Raw genomic sequence first — 21155 nt, 5'->3', positions numbered from 1 at the left:
TTGCAAGAAATTATGAAAAAACCTCGTATGACATTCATTTTGGGACTCATCAAGTTAGAAAGACGACAATTGCGAAAGAATCGATGGATGGCTTCACTGAATCATCGCATATTATGAGATATATTGATATATATATTGATCGTATTGCCGAGAAATCTTTGACTATGACGTCATATCGGTTTTGGGATGTGACAGCGATGACGACCAGCAGGAGGGCTGGAGTTGAAGTGAAGGACAGATCGCTGAGTCTGTTCGTAGGAGTCTTGCTGATAGGTTCAACTTTGCTATGGAAAAGATCTCAGAAACTGACCTTTTTTTGACGTTGATTTAGGACCAATTCAATTCTGTTGTGAATGAAGGGTTCGAATGTTACTGTCGACAAGCTCGATCGATTAAACTATCGTTCATTGTAGTTGGTTCTGAATCCGTGTTGCCCTTGTTTTTTGAAAGAGGTTTTGTATTTTATTTTTTTGATTGTCTGATCCTATAGAAAAGATTTCTATACGAAATTTCAAGGTCTCCACAATTCATATTAAGGAGATTGATGATGAAGAGGACCGCAAACGGATTGTTAGGGAAGCTTTCCGAGGTATGTTATTAGCAGACGCATGGCTTGACTACTACTATATTGCAGTGGATACAAGTATTGATATTCTTGCAGGATGAACGCGTATAGAACTCTGTGGCGGGCATTGTGGCGATTGACGAAATCAAATCTCCAACGATGACCTTAAAGCGTTCAGCGGTTGGAGAACTTGGAGAATTTTTGGATCAAATACGCAAAGATCTCAGCGCAATTACAAAGATCGGATTGGTGGCGATGCAGAAAAGAAAGCAGCCGTTAATATAATGATCCGCGAAAACCTTTTGTATCATGAAGTGAAGATGTATTTGAATAACAGACAGCTGCTTTGCATTGTAAAATCAGTTTCAACTTTGATGCATCGCATAAATGACAAAGCTTCATTCTGTTGCCCGTCCATCCATCTTCACCTTAATGTCTTTTTCTTTTTTCCCCAGTTAACTCCAGTACGAACAAAGTTGTACCTTGTTGAACTTTCATTCAGAGTTTTTCTCTCAATGTGAATTCAGTTCTTCTCTCAGGCGAAGATACGAATGATGGATCGATTCATAACAACAACAACCTCCATAACTATCAAGAACCACGGAGCTTCTTCTCTCGCACACTTCCAGGTCGACGTCAACGTCTTATTGAGGCTCTGCTTGAAGATGAGAAGCCTAAATGGAACGCCCTAATCTTAAGCACCTGGTCTGGTCGCTCCCGATCATCGTGTTTGATCTTGATCGTTCCTTATGTCAACTTGGTTGTGTGCTACAATCCCACAATGGGGTATCCATTGGTGTAACATGAATCCCTCGCTTTTAGAGCAAATTAACTACTCGAAGACGATCCACTGACTTTCTGGAACGGAGCCAGTTATTTCTGTTCGCACCTCAAACGAGGGATAGGGAAATTGAGAAGTTGGTTCGTGATCTGTCAAAGAGCTGTTGCCGAACCGGCGGATGGGGGTGCGAGATGGGGGAACTGTGACTGAAGTTGAGGGCCAACCTTTTAGCAGGCACCAAGTTTGTACAGCCGTGGGACAAAGAAAAAGGAAAGCTCCCAGACGTGGGAAGTGACTAGACAGCACGCGGACACAGCGATGGAAAATCTGAGCCACGGCTCTAGTGGACGATCACGCCATCTGGCGAACATTTCTCAGAAACAAAAATGATGAAGGGCCTTGTCTTTTTCCTGCTCCCAATTTTCGCAATAACTTCCCACATAGAAGAAGAAAAGCTCTCTGCATTAGAATCTTCTGTTTTACCCTACGGAGAGGCTTTCGTTGATGCCTGGTTTGCCGCATCTGACAAGGGTCGAGAGCTTCGTGAACGTAAAGATTCAAACAAACTTGAAGGGCAAAAAACTGCCAACGAAGATGACCGCACGCCTCGTAAAATCGATGAGCAAAATTCAGGGCAAGAATCAAGCTCAAAGAAGAACTTGTCATTGTTCACTACTAGGAAAAAGAAGGTTCCGTGGAAAGTCGGTGGGGGATGCTAAGAAGAGAAAAATTGAAAGGGGTCAAATCAAATGGGGAAGATGACCACATCTATGAAGAAATCCAAAATTCAAACAAACTTGAAGGGCAAAAATCAAAGAAGTGCAAAGCAGTCGTTAAGATTTTAGAAACGTTGCACCCGGCTGCTAAACCTCTTACATGCACCTCCTATGCTTTTGTTTTTCCCCCCTTCATTTTCTCTCTCTTTTTGTTCTCCACGAAACGAGTTATAACCAACCAACACCAAACCAATTTAACTTAATGATGCTCGCTCTCGCGCTCTTCGGCCTCATTACGACGGCAACGGTTCTTTGCCGGACCATGTCCTTTGCGACAAGTACCCTAAGGGGCTTGTTCAAACTCGCTCTCCTGCTCTTTCAGGTGACAACGGCGGTGTTCATCACCTTTGCCCTCTGCGCTATTACCCACACGTTCGTCCCCGTGCTCCCCTGGACTACAACCGCCCGCGACCTTCTCTTCCAGTCAACTCGGTGGTCCCTTGCGACGCTGGCTGCCTCCGATCATCTGGAACGCTGCCTCGTCCACTACCACCAGCTCGCTGAAGCCTGCACCACCCACGTGTTCCCTCACATCCCATCGGTAGGTTGCTCTCTACTCCTTCTCATCTTCGTTTACAGCTCGCTCGAACATTTCTCGACCTCGCTTCTCGCCGTTGTGTCCGCTTTGACTGGCGCAGTCTCAACTGTTACCCGACTCTCTGCCTCTATCCTCGCCAGCTCTACCTCCAACTTTCTAGCATACGTTAACACGAAGAAGTGGATCTTTGGTGGAAAAAAGGCGTTGCGTCCAAGATGGATTCGTCAAAAGCCGGTGCAGAATATTCGAGAGAAAGACGTGTATATTCCAGAGGAGGACTCTGCAGTATACGACATTTTAATGGGGAGCGATTCTGGTTCACTAACATCCGACAACTCTGACCCTTCTTCCGAACTCGATCTGAAGAGCATTGAAAAGGTGCTCAGTAATGTTTCAGTTTTGGAAGAAAATGTAAAAGATAGAGGCGTTGTTTTCGTCCGTTTCATTTATGGCACACGGAACAAGCTGTTAAAGGCTCTAAAAACGAAGTGCAGCAGAATACATCGCAACAATTGTTACGTTTCCAGTAAATACCGAAATTTGATTTGGGGTTCACCAAAGGAATTCGGCGCCTCAGTGAGAACCGCTATGCAAACAGCAACGAGCGGTACGACTGTTGTTTTCACTAAAGGTAACTATAAATAAGCACTGCTTGTGTAATCGCCTTCATTTCAGATAACGGAGACGTAAATGCAATCGCGTTTGCAACTGTCATACAGGAACTGAAATCACCAGAGACGAGAGCAAGAACACGTGTCGTTTTTCCTAAAGTATGTGAAGGCCTGATGCGGGGGTTGAAACTAGATCTGAAAACTTGGAAGGAAACAGGCCGACTGCCCAAAAACGGCATTCTACCAAATCGGCATTCATTAACGTCTTCTAATTGATCCATGTTCCTTTTTGTTCTTTTTGTTGTTCTTTTTTTTTTTTCTTCAAGTGTGTTTCATTCTGTTTTTAGTGTGTTTCATTCTGTTTTTAGTGTGTTTCATTCTGTTTTTAGTGTGTTTCATTCTGTTTTTAAACGGTCTTGTAGATCTTGTGTTTTTCTATCCATAAGTCTTCAAACTCTCAAATAATTCGTTAACAAGTTCATCCTCAGTATCTTCGTCTTATTATTCGATATATAGCTTCTTAAACTCTTTAACAAAATCCTGTCAGACGGATTCAAATAGTGGAATCGAAGAAGAAATTCAGGCAGAAAGAGTTGAGACTTTGACAGATGAAGTCTCTTACTAGAATAAAATCTATGTTCAACAAATACTGCGTCCGTATCCACCAGTTGATGTCGAAGCAACAACGAATAGCCAGAATTGTAATGTACTATTTTGTGCATGCAATCTGAATGGTTCAGCCGCTACAGAATGAAGTTAGTCAAGGATTCATACGAGGAGTTTTTTTTCGGTAGAACAATAAGGAGGATTTATTTGAGAACAGAGCAGATAGAATGAGGATTCATTCAAGAGTTTGAAGAGTTGCAGATAGAATAATAAGACGAAGATAGTAATGATGAACTTGTGAAGGATTTATCCACAACAGCAACCTCCATAACCTCCGCTACATCAAGAACCACACAGCTCCTTCTCTCGCACACTTCCAGGTTCTTATCGAGCCCTTAGTCTGCCCGAAGTGTTAGACCTGGCTCCAACCTGCCGTTACAAGCAGATTACAACTGGACTACAGATGTCCTCAAGGGCCTCATTGGTCCGTCGCCAAAGACGGTCAACAGAAATAACCCCGCATGTCGTTGTGGCAAGGAGGGGGGTGTTCGTGTCGGAAAACTGGTGAACCTGGCTTTAGACAACCGTCAAAAAGACGAGAAAAAGGCCTATGCCGTGATGATTACGGAGACTTGTTGCAATTTTACAAAATCGGAAGCCGCACTCTTTGGCAATTGTCGCGAACAGCAATCTTCTCTGCACACGGACGTAGGCTCTCATTTTCCGTCACTAACCTGGTTGATCAAATTTTTGACCTGAGAGCGGTTGACTTGGTTGTGTGCTACAATCCCACAATGGGGTATCCATTGGTGTAACATGAACCTTTAACTCGCTTTTAGAGTAAATCAACTTCCGCATTTTCAAAGACGATCCACTGACTCTCTTTGGAACGGAGCCAGTTATTTCTGTTCGCACCTCGAAAGAAGGGACAGGGAAATACATGCAGGCTAACATTTCTCAGAAACAAAATGAAGGGCCTTGTCTTTTTTTCTGCTCGCAATATTCGCAATCTCTTCCGACAAGCAATCCTTTTTAAAAGAGATTTTCTCGCCATTCGTACTGCCTGTCGCTGATGCGTTGAAGTATGAGCGCACCCCTGTTGAAGTCAAAGATCCAAACAAACTTGAAGGGCAAAAAACTGCCAACGAAGATGACCGCACGCCTCGTAAAATCGATGAGCAAAATTCAGGGCAAGAATCAAGCTCAAAGAAGAACTTCTCATTCCGTTCACTACTAGGAAAGCTCTGTGGAAAGTCGGTGGGGGATGCTAAGAAGAGAAAAATTGAAGGGGTCAAATCAAATGGGGAAGATGACCACATCTATGAAGAAATCCAAAATTCAAACAAACTTGAAGGGCAAAAATCAAGGAAGTGGATCTTTGGTGGAAAAAAGGCGTTGCGTCCAAGATGGATTCGTCAAAAGCCGGTGCAGAATATTCGAGAGAAAGACGTGTATATTACAGAGGAGGACTCTGCAGTATACGACATTTTAATGGGGAGCGACTCTGGTTCACAAACATCCGACAACTCTGACCCTTCTTCCGAACTCGATCTGAAGAGCATTGAAAAGGCGCTCAGTAATGTTTCAGTTTTGGAAGAAAATGTAAAAGATAGAGGCGTTGTTTTCGTCCGTTTCATTTATGGCACACGGAACAAGCTGTTAAAGGCTCTAAAAACGAAGTGCAGCAGAATACGTCGCAACAATTGTTACGTTTCCAGTAAAATACCGAAATTTGATTTGGGTTCACCAAAGGAATTCGGCGCCTCAGTGAGAACCGCTATGCAAACAGCAACGAGCGGTACGACTGTTGTTTTCACTAAAGGTAACTATAAATAAGCACTGCTTGTGTAATCGCCTTCATTTCAGATAACGGAGTGGGAAATGCAATCGCGTTTGCAACTGTCATACAGGAACTGAAATCACCAGAGACGAGAGCAAGAACACGTGTCGTTTTTCCTAAAGTATGTGAAGGCCTGATGCGGGGGTTGAAACTAGATCTGAAAACTTGGAAGGAAACAGGCCGACTGCCCAAAAACGGCATTCTACCAAATCGGCATTCATTAACGTCTTCTAATTGATCCATGTTCCTTTTTGTTCTTTTTGTTGTTCTTTTTTTTTTTCTTCAAGTGTGTTTCATTCTGTTTTTAGTGTGTTTCATTCTGTTTTTAGTGTGTTTCATTCTGTTTTTAAACGGTCTTGTAGATCTTGTGTTTTTCTATCCATAAGTCTTCAAACTCTCAAATAATTCGTTAACAAGTTCATCCTCAGTATCTTCGTCTTATTATTCGATATATAGCTTCTTAAACTCTTTAACAAAATCCTGTCAGACGCATTCAAATAGTGGAATCGAAGAAGAAATTCAGACAGAAAGAGTTGAGACTTTGACAGATGAAGTCTCTTACTAGAATAAAATCTATGTTCAACAAATACTGCGTCCGTATCCACCAGTTGATGTCGAAGCAACAGCGAATAGCCAGAATTGTGATGTACTATTTTGTGCATGTAATCTGAATGGTTCAGCCGCTACAGAATGAAGTTAGTCAAGGATTCATACGAGGAGTTTTTTTTCGAGGAGTTTTTTTTCGGTAGAACAATAAGGAGGATTTATTTGAGAACAGAGCAGATAGAATGAGGATTCATTCAAGAGTTTGAAGTGTTGCAGATAGAATAATAAGACGAAGATAGTAATGATGAACTTGTGAAGGATTTATCCACAACAGCAACCTCCATAACCTCCGCTACATCAAGAACCACACAGCTCCTTCTCTCGCACACTTCCAGGTTCTTATCGAGCCCTTAGTCTGCCCGAAGTGTTAGACCTGGCTCCAACCTGCCGTTACAAGCAGATTACAACTGGACTACAGATGTCCTCAAGGGCCTCATTGGTCCGTCGCCAAAGACGGTCAACAGAAATAACCCCGCATGTCGTGGCAGGGAGGGGGGTGTTCGTGTCGGAAAACTGGTGAAGCTAGTTTCAAAAGGTTCAAGAATTGTAGACAACCGTCAAAAAAGACGAGAAAAAGGCCTATGCCGTGATGATTACGGAGACTTGTTGCAATTTTACAAAATCGGAAGCCGCACTCTTTGGCAATTGTCGCGAACAGCAATCTTCTCTGCACACGGACGTAGGCTCTCATTTTCCGTCACTAACCTGATTGATCAAATTTTTTCCAGTGACCTGAGAGCGGTTGACTTGGTTGTGTGCTACAATCCCACAATGGGGTATCCATTGGTGTAACATGAACCTTTCACTCGCTTTTAGAGTAAATCAACTTCCGCATTTTCAAAGACGATCCACTGACTCTCTTTGGAACGGAGCCAGTTATTTCGGTTCGCACCTCAAACGAAAGAAGGGACAGGGAAATACATGCAGGCTAACATTTCTCAGAAACAAAATGAAGCCTTGTCTTTTTTCTGCTCTCAATATTCGCAATCTCTTCCGACAAGCAATCCTTTTTAAAAGAGATTTTCTCGCCATTCGTACTGCCTGTCGCTGATGCGTTGAAGTATGAGCGCACCCCTGTTGAAGTCCAAGATCCGAACAAACTTGAAGGTCAAAAATCAGAGAAGTTCAACCAAGATCCAAACAAACGTGAAGGTCAAAAATCAGAGAAGTTCATCTCAAAGAAGTTTATCTCAAAGTTGATCTCAGAACCACTAAAGTTGATCTCTGGTGCAATAAAAAAAAATGGTCCAATCAAGTTCAGTCGGCGTAAAAATTCTTCCGGAAGCGTGAAAAGTTGTTGGGGGAGTTGAGCGCAGCACTAATGAAATCGATGGCCAAAATTCAAACAAACTTAAGGGGAAAAAATAAAAAAAAAAAGAACTCTTCCTTCGTGCATTGGAAAGGTTCCCTGGAAAGTCGGTGGAGGACGCTCCCGGAAGGCGGCTTTGTGAAATAACCACTCCCATGAAGTTAACTGCAACGCTGGAAATCAACTTGCCCCTCAATGAATCAGAACAAAGAATTCTCTTGGAGAAATCATAGAAAGCAAGTTTCCTGACATGCACAAGATTTCAACAGAAACTCTGCAAGGTCATAACCCCATCAATGGACTGTTCTCACAGTCTGAGTGTTGGAACATACCCACAACCCAAAGACGGCGTTCTACCATTTGGGCTTTCATTTACGTTGTCTTCTAGTTTCTGATCCATGTTCCTTTTTGTTTTTCTTTTATTCATTGTTTAGTTTCTTCAAGTTTGTTTTATTCTTTCTATTTTATGTTGTCTTCTGGATCTTGTGTTTATTGTTATTATTTTATCCACAAGTCTTCAAACTCTCAAATAAATCGTTAACAAGTTCTTCATTAGTATCTTCGTCTTATTAGCTTTTTAAACTCTTTAGCAAAATCCTGTCAGACGCAAACACCAACGTACAAAGTTGGCGACGTCGTAACTTACAGATTAAGCAAGACAGAAAGAGGGGCAACGCCTCATGTGACTGGCGAGAGTTCCAAATCGGGTTATAAAGGTTCTAGACAAGGCGTTGGTTGTTGTGCCACTGTGGACTAAGGGTAAAGAGAAGGTAGTACCTCTCGAGCAATGCAAGTTGCTGACGACGTTGGTGCCACATCTCATGAGAGAGGAGATGCAGCAAATGTACCGTAAGGCTCAGTGGATCCCAGAGAGTAATGCACCAGGAGTTGAGAGAGCAGGCGCGTACAGGAGGGCGTTGATGATGAAGCGGGTCAAGAAGGAGCCAATACAAGTCCGATGGAGGAACCATCATCTGGTAGTAGAGGAACCGGCATGCAGCTGTCTGGATAGCGTAGAGGCGTGCTTATTACACTCTGGGGAGCGCTGATGTTAGAATCGCCCTTGAATGATTCGTCAAGTTCTCTAATGAGTGAGAGTGTAAACGCAGCGATTAGATCGACGGACCGCGCGAATCTCTTGGATTCGCAGCGCAATATGTAGGAAGTTCATTTAGTTAATAGTGCAGTGCAAGAGCAGGGGCTTAGCCTATCTTCCGCTGAAATGGGTTAATATTTGGCGATGGTTTGGGCAAGTGCCGCCGCAGCTATTGGTTTAATTCTTTCGTAGCGCTTTTAGCTAGAGGAGCCATTTTAGATTCTAATCATGACCGGTAAAACAAGCCAACACACGTGTCAGTCACGGTTGGACTTCCATCCAGCTAACTCTGAACTGCTAAAAGCTTAAAACCTCGGAGAACAACTCAAATTAACCGCTAATTAATTTGAACCTCCTTTAAATAAGCGGCGTAGCAAGGGAGAAACGCAAATGAACGCAGAACAACACTTAATTGTTGATAGCGATATGGAAGAGTCCTTAGACAAGAGCGTCGGGGCAAAAGATGCAACTAACTCGTTACAAATCACTCGTACCCTCGACGACGTTGTCAGAGAGACACGCGAGAACACTGAACCGCACAACAACATTAAGCGGTCAAGAGGAACGCGAACAGCGGGAACAGCCGGTGACGGAGTTTATCCAACTGAAGGAAGACTCCAGCATCGAAGCCAGGGACTAGCAAGCGCTAAAGGTTCCCGGGGAACAAATCTGATCGGATACATTTCATCAGACCAAGTATTGCTGTATATATTGCTATCGCTGCTCATGGGAAGTAGAGTGGGCGGCTACGGTTCAGTGGTGGGGAGCATAAAATGCCGTCACCGCTGTAGGTCGACATTTGAATGCTTTCATTGTAGAGCTGGAACGCTGGAGAAGGAGGGGGAAACAAACCATGGAGGAATCTGGAACGACAACAGCTGTGGACTGTAGTTATGAAGCGATTGGCTGCACGTCGGTTTTAAGCAAAATCGGTGGGGCAGTAATGGCATCGGCCAGCAAGCCTCCACTTGTCAGGCCAATGGCAGACCGTTGGAACCATTGGTACATAAAAAAAGAGTTCAAGGACTGAAATCATTTTCTCGATTCTGTTTTCTTTTTCTCTGTTGTGCTCAGGATGTTTTCCAGAGCGTCAGTACTCGCGGGTTCAAAATACGACGTTCGATTTTTTTAATGAAGATTCCTGCATCGTGTCATCAGATTCCTGGAGTATTTTTCCCCATTCTAGGCTTTCTTTGAATCTATTGACCAACTTCGTACTTTTCTCTCAGGGTTATACTGGTCTTGCACCCTCCTCTGTCTCCTGCTCACTTTGATTCACGATCAAACAGCGCGACATTGCACTGAAAAAACCCAAAGTATAAATATTTGCTGCACGGCTGTTGACTTGCCTATCTTCATGGTTTGTTTCTCTCTCTTCCTAAATCGCTCCACCGATACAGCTCTACAGGATTTATCACCATTTAAAAGGGAGAACATTCAAATGTCTGTATACAGCGTGCCACAAAACAATGCCGTGGATTTCTAAACCGTCTGGCATTCAAACATCCCGGAACTCATTCAAGCTTTCCAGCAAGTCTTTTCGAAGGGACACTCCAACGTCCACTCCAATGTCCAGTTGAATGTCCACTACAATGTCCACACCCCCCTCCAGCATATTTCGAAACCACGTTTTTCCGGCCAACTCAACTTCTCAGTCCGATTCAATCCGAAAGCATGATGGGACCACAACAATGCCTGCGAGCCTCATGGTTGACCCCAGTGAAGGAATTTGTGACAGTGGCATGAAAAAGGGAATATGTCGGGGTGGCGGGTGCAATGATAAATTACAAAACCGAGCACCTCATTGGGTGCCCTATAGAATGGAAGAACTTTGAGTGTTAGTGTCACTCAGGTAGCTCTCTTCATTTGAATCTCAGGAACTGGTCAAGGCGATCCAGCGACATCAACGAGGTAGAATCGACGATAGCCAAATATCGAATGTTTGCACACAAAAAGCAGCTTAGTTGGTGGGAGAAGGAAATAAAAGAGTTCGCAATAGAATGTTGAATTCAGGGACTCGGTCTGTGAGTCTTTGGGTTCCAAGGATGTGAAGGGACTTAAACGGGAGTATGGCTCGACTAAAGAGGATGACCCCCTGAGTGAAAATTTATCGGATTTCCAACGACGTGAAGGAGTGATGGAAACCACCCCCGAAACGTTGCGTCTCCTGGACTTCATCTCCAAGTGCTTCATCAGTGAATGCTTGTAGGAAGTCGAGTGCTTCAAAAATATCCTTTCTGTTAGGTTCACGGTAAGTTGCTTAGGGTTTCTAGGAGCTGGTTCAAGGAGCAAGAAAAAGGTATCAAAGCAGAAATCGAGCATTTTAACTCGTAAAGTGCTTGATGTGAAAAGTTGTTCGTCTAGGCAGCCAGCTTGTCTCGACGTCTCAAAACTGCTTCCATGCGCATGCAAAGTGTATATACTTACATAATTACCTCATTTTTTTCCCTTTTTTGCTGATTCTTTTTTTGAGTCTCAAAATTAAACCTTTTTTACCAACAAAAAACCCAAAGTCTTTTGGGTAATGATGTCCTCCGCCACTTTCGAGATTCTTTTCCCCTCTGGAGCTTGGTAGGGTACCTGTTAAAGCTGATTGCAAGCTTGAATCTATTTATTATGATCAAGCTGTTTCTCTTGTTGTGCAAGATCGTTCTGGTTGGACTTTATGTGTTTGGGGGTTTTATTATCCTCCTTTCGATTTGGGGGATCCAATACTTCGGCCCGATTCTTTACACGAAATCCCTGGATGCATGGTTCAACCTTGCCACCAATATTCATCAAACCTTCACCAACCTCCTTGAACTCTCAGACCACGCCACAATTGCAGCCATCGCCGCAATAACCATGATTACGATTGCTCAGTCTGGTACGGGCAACGATTAAATCATGATGCTGCAACCAAGCGCATTCACAGATACTTGCTCAAATACGTAGGAATCAAGAAGGTCTCAGCAAGCGCAGCAATTCGTAAATCACTAAAAGAGGTGGTACCAAAGTGCTCGAAGAAGTTTGTTCGCGCAACAAGGAAACTTCAAAGTGCTTCACATCTATAGAAGAAAGAAAGGAATGAAAGAGCCAAGCGAACACCGCATTCGTCAGTGGTTAAATAAATTTTCTGCTTAGTCTACATCATCTTTCGTCTCTAGTCTTTAATGTTTCGTCTTCATCGTCTTTGCTGCTCAGCCAGCATGTGTTCACTTAGCCAGTCATGTCAATGAGCAGTTAGCCAGTCATGAAAATGAGCTGCATAACAAAATGAACTATGACTCTTTGCAATTTTTCGCGTCGAACGATAGGTCGAACGACTGTCTGACACGCACTTGGGCGTGAGAACATCTTGCATGCTTGTATCTTCTTGAATACATATGGAAGACATGCCAAACTTGTCACCACTCACTTTAGTACCTCAAACCTAGAGGTCTTGCTCAGATAGCCAGTCATGAAAGTGAGCTGCTCAGTTAGCCAGTCATGACAATGAAGTGAGTATAATTCAACAATTCTGCTCCATGTGTCTCAGTTCGCTCCATGGAACGAAAAACAGGTTCAAGGAGCCGTTGTCGCTACCAGGAGAGTGCCTGGTCGTGATATCAGTCAGTGACATGCAGGTTGGAGGCGGATCTCGAGACGAGATAACAGCTAGCTTGAAGCCCCGGTGCACTGCACAACGCATCCCCCCATAGTCGACCGACTCAAACTAGGTTGCCTTTTCTGTTCTCTCGTTTTCCTCATACACCACCGCGAACAGACACAACCTTTTTTTTCTGAACGTCTTTCGCACTGAGAATGACATCAAGTGAGGCTGAGCTGCACTTCAGGACCACTCCAGTGAGTGGCTGGTGGAGTTTAATGCTTTATGAGGTGGGGTGACGTAGCAGCCTAGGTACTCCTAGAAAACATCACATATGCTCTACGTGTACTTCGCGTCTCCTCTGTGTTCCAGCGTCAACCTTAATTCACATGGAGTGCAATTCTCTCTCACTGAAGCAATGGCAGTGCAATTCTCTCTCACTGAAGCAATGGGAGTGCAATTCTCTCGGAGTGCAGCAATGGGAGTGCAATTCTCTCGGAGTGCAGCAGTGCAATTCTCTTTGGCTCTGATGACGATGACTCAGAAAATCGCCTTAACTTCAGTTGGATTGGTTGCTGTTGTAGCTCACGTAATTCACACAATCAACCTGAGGAGTCGAAACACGTTTCCATCAGTCAGTTCTTCTTCGCTCAATGGAAGAGATGAGCAGGAACTTGAGTTGATTGTCTTGCATGCTATTAAAGTGACGCAATCAATATTTGTATTCAAGTTCATTGAAATTTCCAGATGCACTCACTCACCACTAAAAATACATTAAAAACGGTTTACCCCCTTCATCATCATAAGAAAAAGACTCTAGTTTGTGACAGGTCAATTAGCCCTTTCAGCCAGGTTAATAATTCTGCCATCTACAAGGCAGCTGAGCTTACAGATGCCATTTTCCTGAAACATACATTCTTCATACATGATCTGAAGTCCAACACTCACCCCCATCGTCATTCCGCAGCAATGTTGCTGTTGATCTTCGCTCATTGCTTTGAACGTATCAACGCGACGAAGTGTCTATCAGAAAAGAGTCATTTAGCAGAGAACGACAATGAGCTCAGCGTGTACGGTTTCTATTGATGTTAACGCATGCAAGGGATATGGAATCATCCCATGTTGAAAGAATGCATCGATACTTGGGAACGTACTGATGTGTTGCGAGGTTTTCTTAAACCGCTCGCCATTGCAGCAAGAGAGAAACTATTTTGGACCATCGTGGGAAGATTAGGAGTCGATTCAGAATCCATCACAACCTTCAAGCCCTTCAGACAGTCATATCCATCCTTACCATCCTGTAATCAAAAGAAGAATCGAATATATACTCATAACATACATACCCACATATAAAAAATCTATATATACACATATGAACTAGATCTATATACACATATCAACTAGATCTATATACACATATGAACTAGATCTATATATATACATGTGTACTAGAGCTATATATAGACATATATAAGAGATCTACATATACACAAAATGCATATATGTGTATGTACTATATAATGGAGATCCATCTCACCGCAAGATACGCTTTCGTACAAATTCGAACAATCTCCGTTTCATCGAGTGAACGGAAAACGAATCTTCCCGTAGTTGGATCAACAACTTCGCGATCAATGGAAGTGACGCGACTACCGACAGGCTGACGAGGATCAAATTGAAATCGGAAACCGGAAATCTACGGAAGAGTAAAGGAAGAGAAATCCAAAAGTCGCCCTTAATGATTTCCTGTGATACTCGGATGTCATGCGTACCTGAAGGAAGCGTCCCTCCGTTTTCGGAAATTGGGACACAGAGACTTCCATCATCTGCTTCAAAACAGATCCTGGCGCTTCAAGAACGACAAGTTCGTCTGGCATCGGAAGCATCGCAACCTGCGAAAGAATAGGAGGTTTTGGAAAACGTTGGAATCTGCAGCAAGTATCTTCATGACTTACAAGATCTCGTATGCATAATGTTCCCGGCTGAAAGATGCAATCGGATCGAACAGTCCCAGAGTTAAGACAGGCAACATCAGCCCTTGTGTTAACTTTCATCAAATCAGCCAACCAGTTGCCACAGTTTGTTTCTTGTGTGCGAATAATTGGAAACCGAGTTTCTAAGGGAACGCGATTCTCCCCCAATGGCTTTCCCATATGGCGACCCAGCTCAGCGATATACTTATCCACAAGTTTATCAACATGACGATTCGCAGCAAATGTCGATTGATTCACCGTAATGCATTCCCATTCAACAATGGACCCCCCGCAAAATCTGAAAATCTCAGGAACAGCAAATGAATACTGGCTGATGTCGAACGTGGCGTACCGTGGCATCAAGTACGCACCACCAGATCGATCGCCTGAAACGAGATGTTGTGACGTCGCACTGTCGCTGCGAAGGCGGCTCGACGTTTTAACTCCAGGATAGATCGTCAGCGCAGAAAACTCCCGGAAATCTGTTCCACTTTTACAAACAATACTGTTTCCTAAACGGGCAGGAATTGAATCAATTGCTTGGTAACACTTTCTCACCAATTTGCGTTCCTCCAAAATATTCATGATCGTGCCCTCCAAGGATTAGATCAATATCTTCAGCCTCGCGCGCAAGTCTTTCATCGTTTGGTGCTCTCATATGAGTTAATGCAATAATTAATTCACATTCCTTGGATCGAAGTAATTTTGATAATCTGAAAAAACAAACAAAAATAAAATGGAAAGTAAGTTCGGAGAATCAAAATGCAAAAATATCATTCCACAGCGAATACCTCAACAATCTTTGTTCCTACTTGTTTGCTGCGACAACGTAATCTTCGTAGATAATATCCTCCTCATTGACTTGAGACAATGTTTTTGTCCATTCCTGCATTGCCCAAAATGGAAAATGAGCGTGTGTATCTCTCAATTTACCTCTTCTACGAGTCCAATCATTCCGATGCGATGTCCCTGCCATTCGAATAATCGATATAAATTTGCACCAGCCAATGGGCGATCAGAGTTATAAGCATCAAAAATGTTTGACAATAACCTGCAAACCATCATCAATTGACGTGTGGACTTCAATTAAACATAACACACCAAGGGAATCGTGTTGATCCCATGAGATACTCAAGATGATCAACGCCGAAATCGAGATCATGATTTCCAACACAAGCAGTATGAATTTTAAGCATATTCAGAAAAGGGACCTATTAAAGAATAAAAAATGAGCATGTGAAAAAAACGCACGGCACCAAAGATGCAACTAGAAAGTCGAATGCTTGGCATGTGGCCAGAAACGTCCAAATTGGTCTTACCATGTGTCTTCCTTTTGTGTACGTCGACACGAAAGAGGGATTGAAAGCATCGCCAGAAAAAAGAATAAGAGGATTTGAGTCAGCAAATTGTCGCAGGGCTGTTATGAAGCGAGAAATTCCACCGTTTCCATCAGATTGTGATTCAATATTATAAACATCTGAGAAACACAAAATGGGACAATGATGGATATCGAACTACAAAATGGGACAATGATGTCGAAAGGAATAAAATGAGAAGCACACACCATCTACTCGTACCATTAAAATGAATGATAACAATGGGATGATCTGGATCGAGTCCCTTATCATAATCATAATATGTTTCGCCTGTAAATCCAAATGAGCAAACTTCTCTGAATGCTGTTGTTGGATATTGCTTCAACACAATTGACCCTTTACGCTTGTACTCGGATGCAACAGAAGATTCGACGGAGGGACTAGGCGCCACGAATGGGGATGCCGTTTCTTCATCTGGGAAATGAGAGAGTTTGTGTGCAGACGTGGAGGTTCAAAAGATCTAAAGTGCAAGCGTCACTCATTCGACGCATTTGTTGTAAAAACGACTCATTCGAAATGTTCTTTATTACCTTCGGGAATGGTTTCGATATTCGGAGAGGCTTTGGACATTTCTCAAGAAAGCAGGACCCGCGAAGATGTCCTAGTCCCTCTGATGTAAGCATGCGTTATGCGACCTGGTCCTTTGAAGCTTTAAAGCCATCGACGAGGAAATCACAGAAGTCGAAATCCCCAGACGAACTCGCCGTTTTGTTATCGACACGGAAACTATAGAGGGCTGCGCTTTTTTGGTCTATCGATTTAGGGAACAAGGCTGTCTGTTGTAACATACAAGATTTGTCACTCGAGAATCCACTATCGACAAATTTACTCTTGTGGGACTTTGGGATCCTCACCAGTTTCCGCTAATGGCAGGCAATCCGAGCTCAACACGAACTGGTTCGACGGGATTTCGCCATCCATCGCTCGAAGCACTTCCTGATTTTGAGTTATTGACTGATTATTATCCCTCCGCGTTATTTGTGGCGAATGAGGACTCAAGATGGACTTGTGAATTGGAATTTTGTATTGAAGATTTTTTGAGCAAGAAATGTGCAACTGGTCCCGTGATGTCGTTCGGTAAAAATCTTCAATGCCAAGCCACGATCAAAGCAAAAGGTACTTCAACCTTTATAAGCATCGCATCCATGATCATGAGGGTGGCCCCACATCGGCCCTGATTGTAACTGACTCACAGTCGATAGATTTGTGACGTTTTTAACGTTTCTAAATGATTTTTTCTTCAGGCTTCGATTCTGATGAGTCGCCGACTAAAAAACATCGCAAACAGCGTTCTGGCTCATCCACGCAAATCGCTGTCGTCATTAGCGTTAGTCCTTCACCAGCAGCAATCCGCGAATGTCCGTTCTGTTGCAATCCCGTCGACTTTCGACAACCAAGTTCACAATCAGGGAAAACGGCCCCCCAGATACAACCGTCCAATTTGAGAGCGACCCTGCGCCTATCCGTAACAATCAAATGTCACTCGATGGTCAACAACGCTCCTCCATCGGAATTTGTGTCTGTAGAACGTCTGGTGGATTTGGATTCGTGTGTCAGGCCCTTCGATGGGTCGTTCCTGTAGTCTTCTATGAAGTAACACTAATCAACTTCTATGATCCAAATGGGAGTTTAGTGAAGTGGGGGTTGACGTCTTTGTCCCACTTAACGCCATCTACAGTGAGCCCACCATCACACTTTTCAATGCGACACTCTGCGGCCCCCAGGTGATAAAAGATTTCGCACCTCGGAATCTTGTACAAAGAGGATATTTAGCCAAGAAGGATACTGCGTTGCTAAAAAATTCGACTCTATTCCCGTTTTGATGATCCAAGTTTTCGCGTTAGTCCGGCTTGGTTCCATCAGAAACCAAAACCCGTTGTCGAACGACGAAAAGAAAAACGAGTCGCTGATGAAACGACAAAAGCGAATGAGAAGGTTGTTAAATGGTTAAGCGATAGTCTTGAGCTTCGAGCTGTTGAAGGCTCCGGTGATCTCCCCTCTCCTGATTCGCCAAAATCTTCTAAGGATTTTTCTGACACCAATGGAATTGAGGTCAGTGAGCCTGGTGGTGACGATTCGCACGCAGCATCGATGAGTGAGGAGTCAGGCTCTGAATCTAGCGATATCAAATGTCGACTATCGGACGCGTCAAGTCAACTTTTTTGTATACCCCGTCACCATCATTTACATTTCCATGACATTCCTCCTCATCTTAAGATCTATCAACATTTTGGACAAATTATGGAAATCCCCTTAGAGACGCCAATCCGTCCGCCTTCACGACAAAAACAGCGAGATGTCCATCAACCTCCGAAACCAGCGAGACTCCGACCGCCTGGAGCTTCTCATGATTGGAGAGCGTTTGAACCGATTTTTCATCCAATAATACGGATGGACTTTCTCGCGTTATGGCAGAGTGTCTTCCTTTTGACTACGCGGATGTCTTTCAAGCAATTCTTCGTGTTAATCAAAAGAAAGCTCGACAAGACGTTGAGTCAATAGCATCTGACAAAAAAGGCGACAATCAAACGGCAGAGGAGGAATCGCTGCATTGGGAAAGGATCCTAGTTTTTCCTCTCAATCTTCCACCCGTCATTGAAATCATTTGTTACACTGGCGACTCAGAAGACGATGAAACGAAAGACTCTCATCACGTCACTCTTTTTTCATCTTCCGAAACGAAACGACGACGACGCGATTCGGTCGTCTCCGGAGGCGATGAAGGAGGACTTCCATCAAGTTGTATTTTTTGTTGAAGCGAAAACGACAAATGTTCTATTAGCGGTCTTGATGAAGAGAATCATTGGAAATTGTCGCGAATCCCCCGTGGCTCATATTTCCCGTTATAATATGTACATTTTAGTCCGCTTAATTACTGCAATTGCTGGATTTGGAAGCATTAATGAATAACAAATGTTCAAATGTGGTTGCATCGGGTCTGCCTGCAATTGTTGAAGCCTTCCATCATTGTTACGAAATCGCTGGTCGGAAAATGGTTGAAACACAAAGAAGAACGACATTCCATTACAAGCGCTATTTGACTCAACTGAAGATTCAACGACAGCTTCGCTTGCAGCATCTCTCCTCCCCGTATTTGACTGTCGGGTCTGATACCAAGTCCATCCGTAGCTGTTCAACTGAAAGAACCCCTTCATTAGAAATGTGCCTTTCTTTTGGAAAGCCAGAGATGACGCCGTTGAAGGTACCAAATAGCGAAAAGTCTGGAGACGACAAAACCGAAACATCCAAGCCAGAGAGGAATTCAAGAAACTCCAAAGCCGAAGAGACGGAAACTACTTCGTTACGTTCCCTTGCATGGCTGGAGATCGTGGCTCGTGAAAAATGCAACACCTGAAATTGAAGAAGATAAAACCAAGCGAGTGGGAAAAAACGATCAAAAGAAACAGGGAAGGCGAAAATATGAAGAATTGAAAAAAGAGTTGATTAATGAAGAACAAAGTGAAAGGCGGAAAAAGAAGAAAAAAGGGAAGACACTCTAAGCATCCTTCAAATTCAAACACCCCAGAAACAACTCATGCCTTTCATAGTTTATTAAATGTTGTGCTTCATCAAGTCGAAAGAGTGGAAGGAATCAATAGTGGTGATCAAACTTCTGATGGTCGATTATCCACCCGACTCAATTGTCGAGTGACGCGTCGGCATTCAGATCTTGGGGCACTCAACTTGCAACGGATCGGTTTATCTCGACATTCCCGCCAGGCGCGCAACGCTTGAAAACTCCTTCGATTCTTCCTAACTCTACTTTCTCAAAGATTGTCCTCCATCGTTTGTCCGTTCGCACCTTCCAGGGCCACTCGAATCGTCCTCAGCAGTCCGCTTGGATTCTGGAAGAAAAGCGTTGGGATTTCTCGGTCGAAGTTGTGTATCGCGTTCAGAAATGCGTCTGAGGCCATCAGCACTTCTGTACGGCTTCGTCCAAGCAAGACGGGAAAGATTGAATCGAAAATTGGCAGATGAGATGATGAAACGAGTTTCCGAATGGCTTGTGACTGGAACGAGGAAGGAAGTTCCCTATCAAATAGGCACAACTCGAAAAACTGAAGCGGAACGTTTAGAAGAAAAAGTAACGATGCCAGCGGAATGGCCTACAACTAGTCAAAAACTTGCTGATGAAGATAACAACGGCGATGAAGCACAACGCAGTGGAAGCGCCGATGAACGCTCGGATAACGGAAGCGACGATTATCATCCAGCGTATTTCAGTCGCTATGTCCGTTCGAAACGGATGAAACGGGCAAGACGTGCTAATCCTGAAGCTGGGAGGGATCCTCAGTTTTGACAGGGTTGGCCTGCCATGAATTGTTAGGAATGCAAAGAGTTCGCTGTGTGTTTGAGGTGCGTGATTGGGCACTAGGCGTCATTGGACAAACGTTCGTCCCTGAAGTCTCTTTGGTTCGTAGTTTGATCTCTTTTTCATTTGTTGAAGCATTCATTTTGGTTTCTTTTTATTTTGTTTCTTCTCATTTTTGTTTGTAGATTCAGGAAGTTACTCAATATCAATTGCTAACAGAAGAACAAAAGGAGGAATATCGGAATGAACTCCAGGAATGTTGTCAACATCATGAGGATGATGATTCACGCCGATGTCGTCATGGACGTAGACGTCATAATGGCATGCGATTTGAGGATCCTGAATCAGAGAGTAGCAATGGATCAGATGATGGAGAAGAATTAAGTTGGGATGGCGATCGTGAGGCTTTTGAGGAAAAACGCTGTTTGCTGCAATTACCTCTTCCTCTTGGTCGTAACGATAGAAGTTTAGAAGAAGTTATTTTTGATCATCTCGCTGAGCACACATCATTAGGTAAATCCGTTTTCCAATCATATTTCTCTTTCCAATCATATTTCTCTTTCCAATCATATTTCTCTTTCCAATCATATTTCTCTTTCCAATCATATTTCTCTTTCCAATCATATTTCTCTTTCCAATCATATTTCTCTTTCCAATCATATTTTTCTTTTTCCTAACTGCTTTGTTTCAGATCATCCCACCCAGCAGCATGGCGTTCAGGATATTCGCTTATGCCGCGAGTTTAGTCAAGCACCCCCAGTAATGACATTCACATTTCAGCACCCTGGGGGTATTTATCAACCTACTGATACATTTACAATTCCTGATGTGTAAGTTTGATATTGGATTCGAATAGAATATCGAAATAATTGTCATCATCATCCGTTTCTAATTATTCGTTTTTGACGTAGGATTGATATGTCGGAGTATATCACAGAACCTGGAAGCTCAAATACTCCAGAAACCAAAAACGGTATAAACGGAGGTTCCAACGCAGGAAGACGCTTCCACAGACAACGATACTTCAACCCCAACAGATTGCAGCCAATCAGCCAATAAAACTGAAGCAAAACCACCAACAAGGACATCAATGCTCCTTTTCTGTACGCCTGTATAGCGTTTTGGCAGCCTGCCCTGAAGATTCTTCTGGTATGTTTTGCTCAGTTTTTGTCTTCTAGTCGCTTATTCCCTCTTTTTT

General features: G+C 43.4%; 1 protein-coding gene across 1 annotated transcript; it reads right to left on the bottom strand.

Moving 5' to 3' along the window:
* Positions 1-11939: 11939 nt before the first annotated feature.
* Positions 11940-16215, bottom strand: LOC129618109 (protein 5NUC-like). Its single transcript, XM_055532981.1, has 14 exons — positions 16176-16215; positions 15847-16059; positions 15589-15746; positions 15371-15480; positions 15203-15320; positions 15082-15155; positions 14828-14982; positions 14622-14781; positions 14252-14567; positions 14069-14188; positions 13834-13992; positions 13451-13594; positions 13211-13319; positions 11940-11971 (listed from the first exon to the last, which is right to left on the bottom strand). The coding sequence occupies exons 1-14, from the start codon at positions 16213-16215 to the stop codon at positions 11940-11942; spliced, it is 1908 nt and encodes a 635-aa protein (XP_055388956.1).
* Between the last annotated feature and the right edge of the window lie 4940 nt (positions 16216-21155).

This window comes from Condylostylus longicornis, unplaced genomic scaffold, assembly GCF_029603195.1.
Source record: "Condylostylus longicornis isolate FDR11 unplaced genomic scaffold, ASM2960319v2 ptg000730l, whole genome shotgun sequence".
NCBI lineage: Eukaryota > Metazoa > Arthropoda > Insecta > Diptera > Dolichopodidae > Condylostylus > Condylostylus longicornis.
This window is presented reverse-complemented; position numbering and strand designations above follow the sequence as displayed.

Excerpts from the sequence above, each read along its gene's own strand:
- LOC129618109 (XM_055532981.1), bottom strand. The coding sequence starts at position 16,215 with ATGTCCAAAGCCTCTCCGAATATCGAAACCATTCCCGAAG. Across the intron at positions 16,060-16,175 it reads TATCGAAACCATTCCCGAAG|ATGAAGAAACGGCATCCCCA; the intron begins GTAATAAAGAAC and ends CTCATTTCCCAG. Across the intron at positions 13,993-14,068 it reads CGGAGGGACGCTTCCTTCAG|ATTTCCGGTTTCCGATTTCA; the intron begins GTACGCATGACA and ends ACTCTTCCGTAG.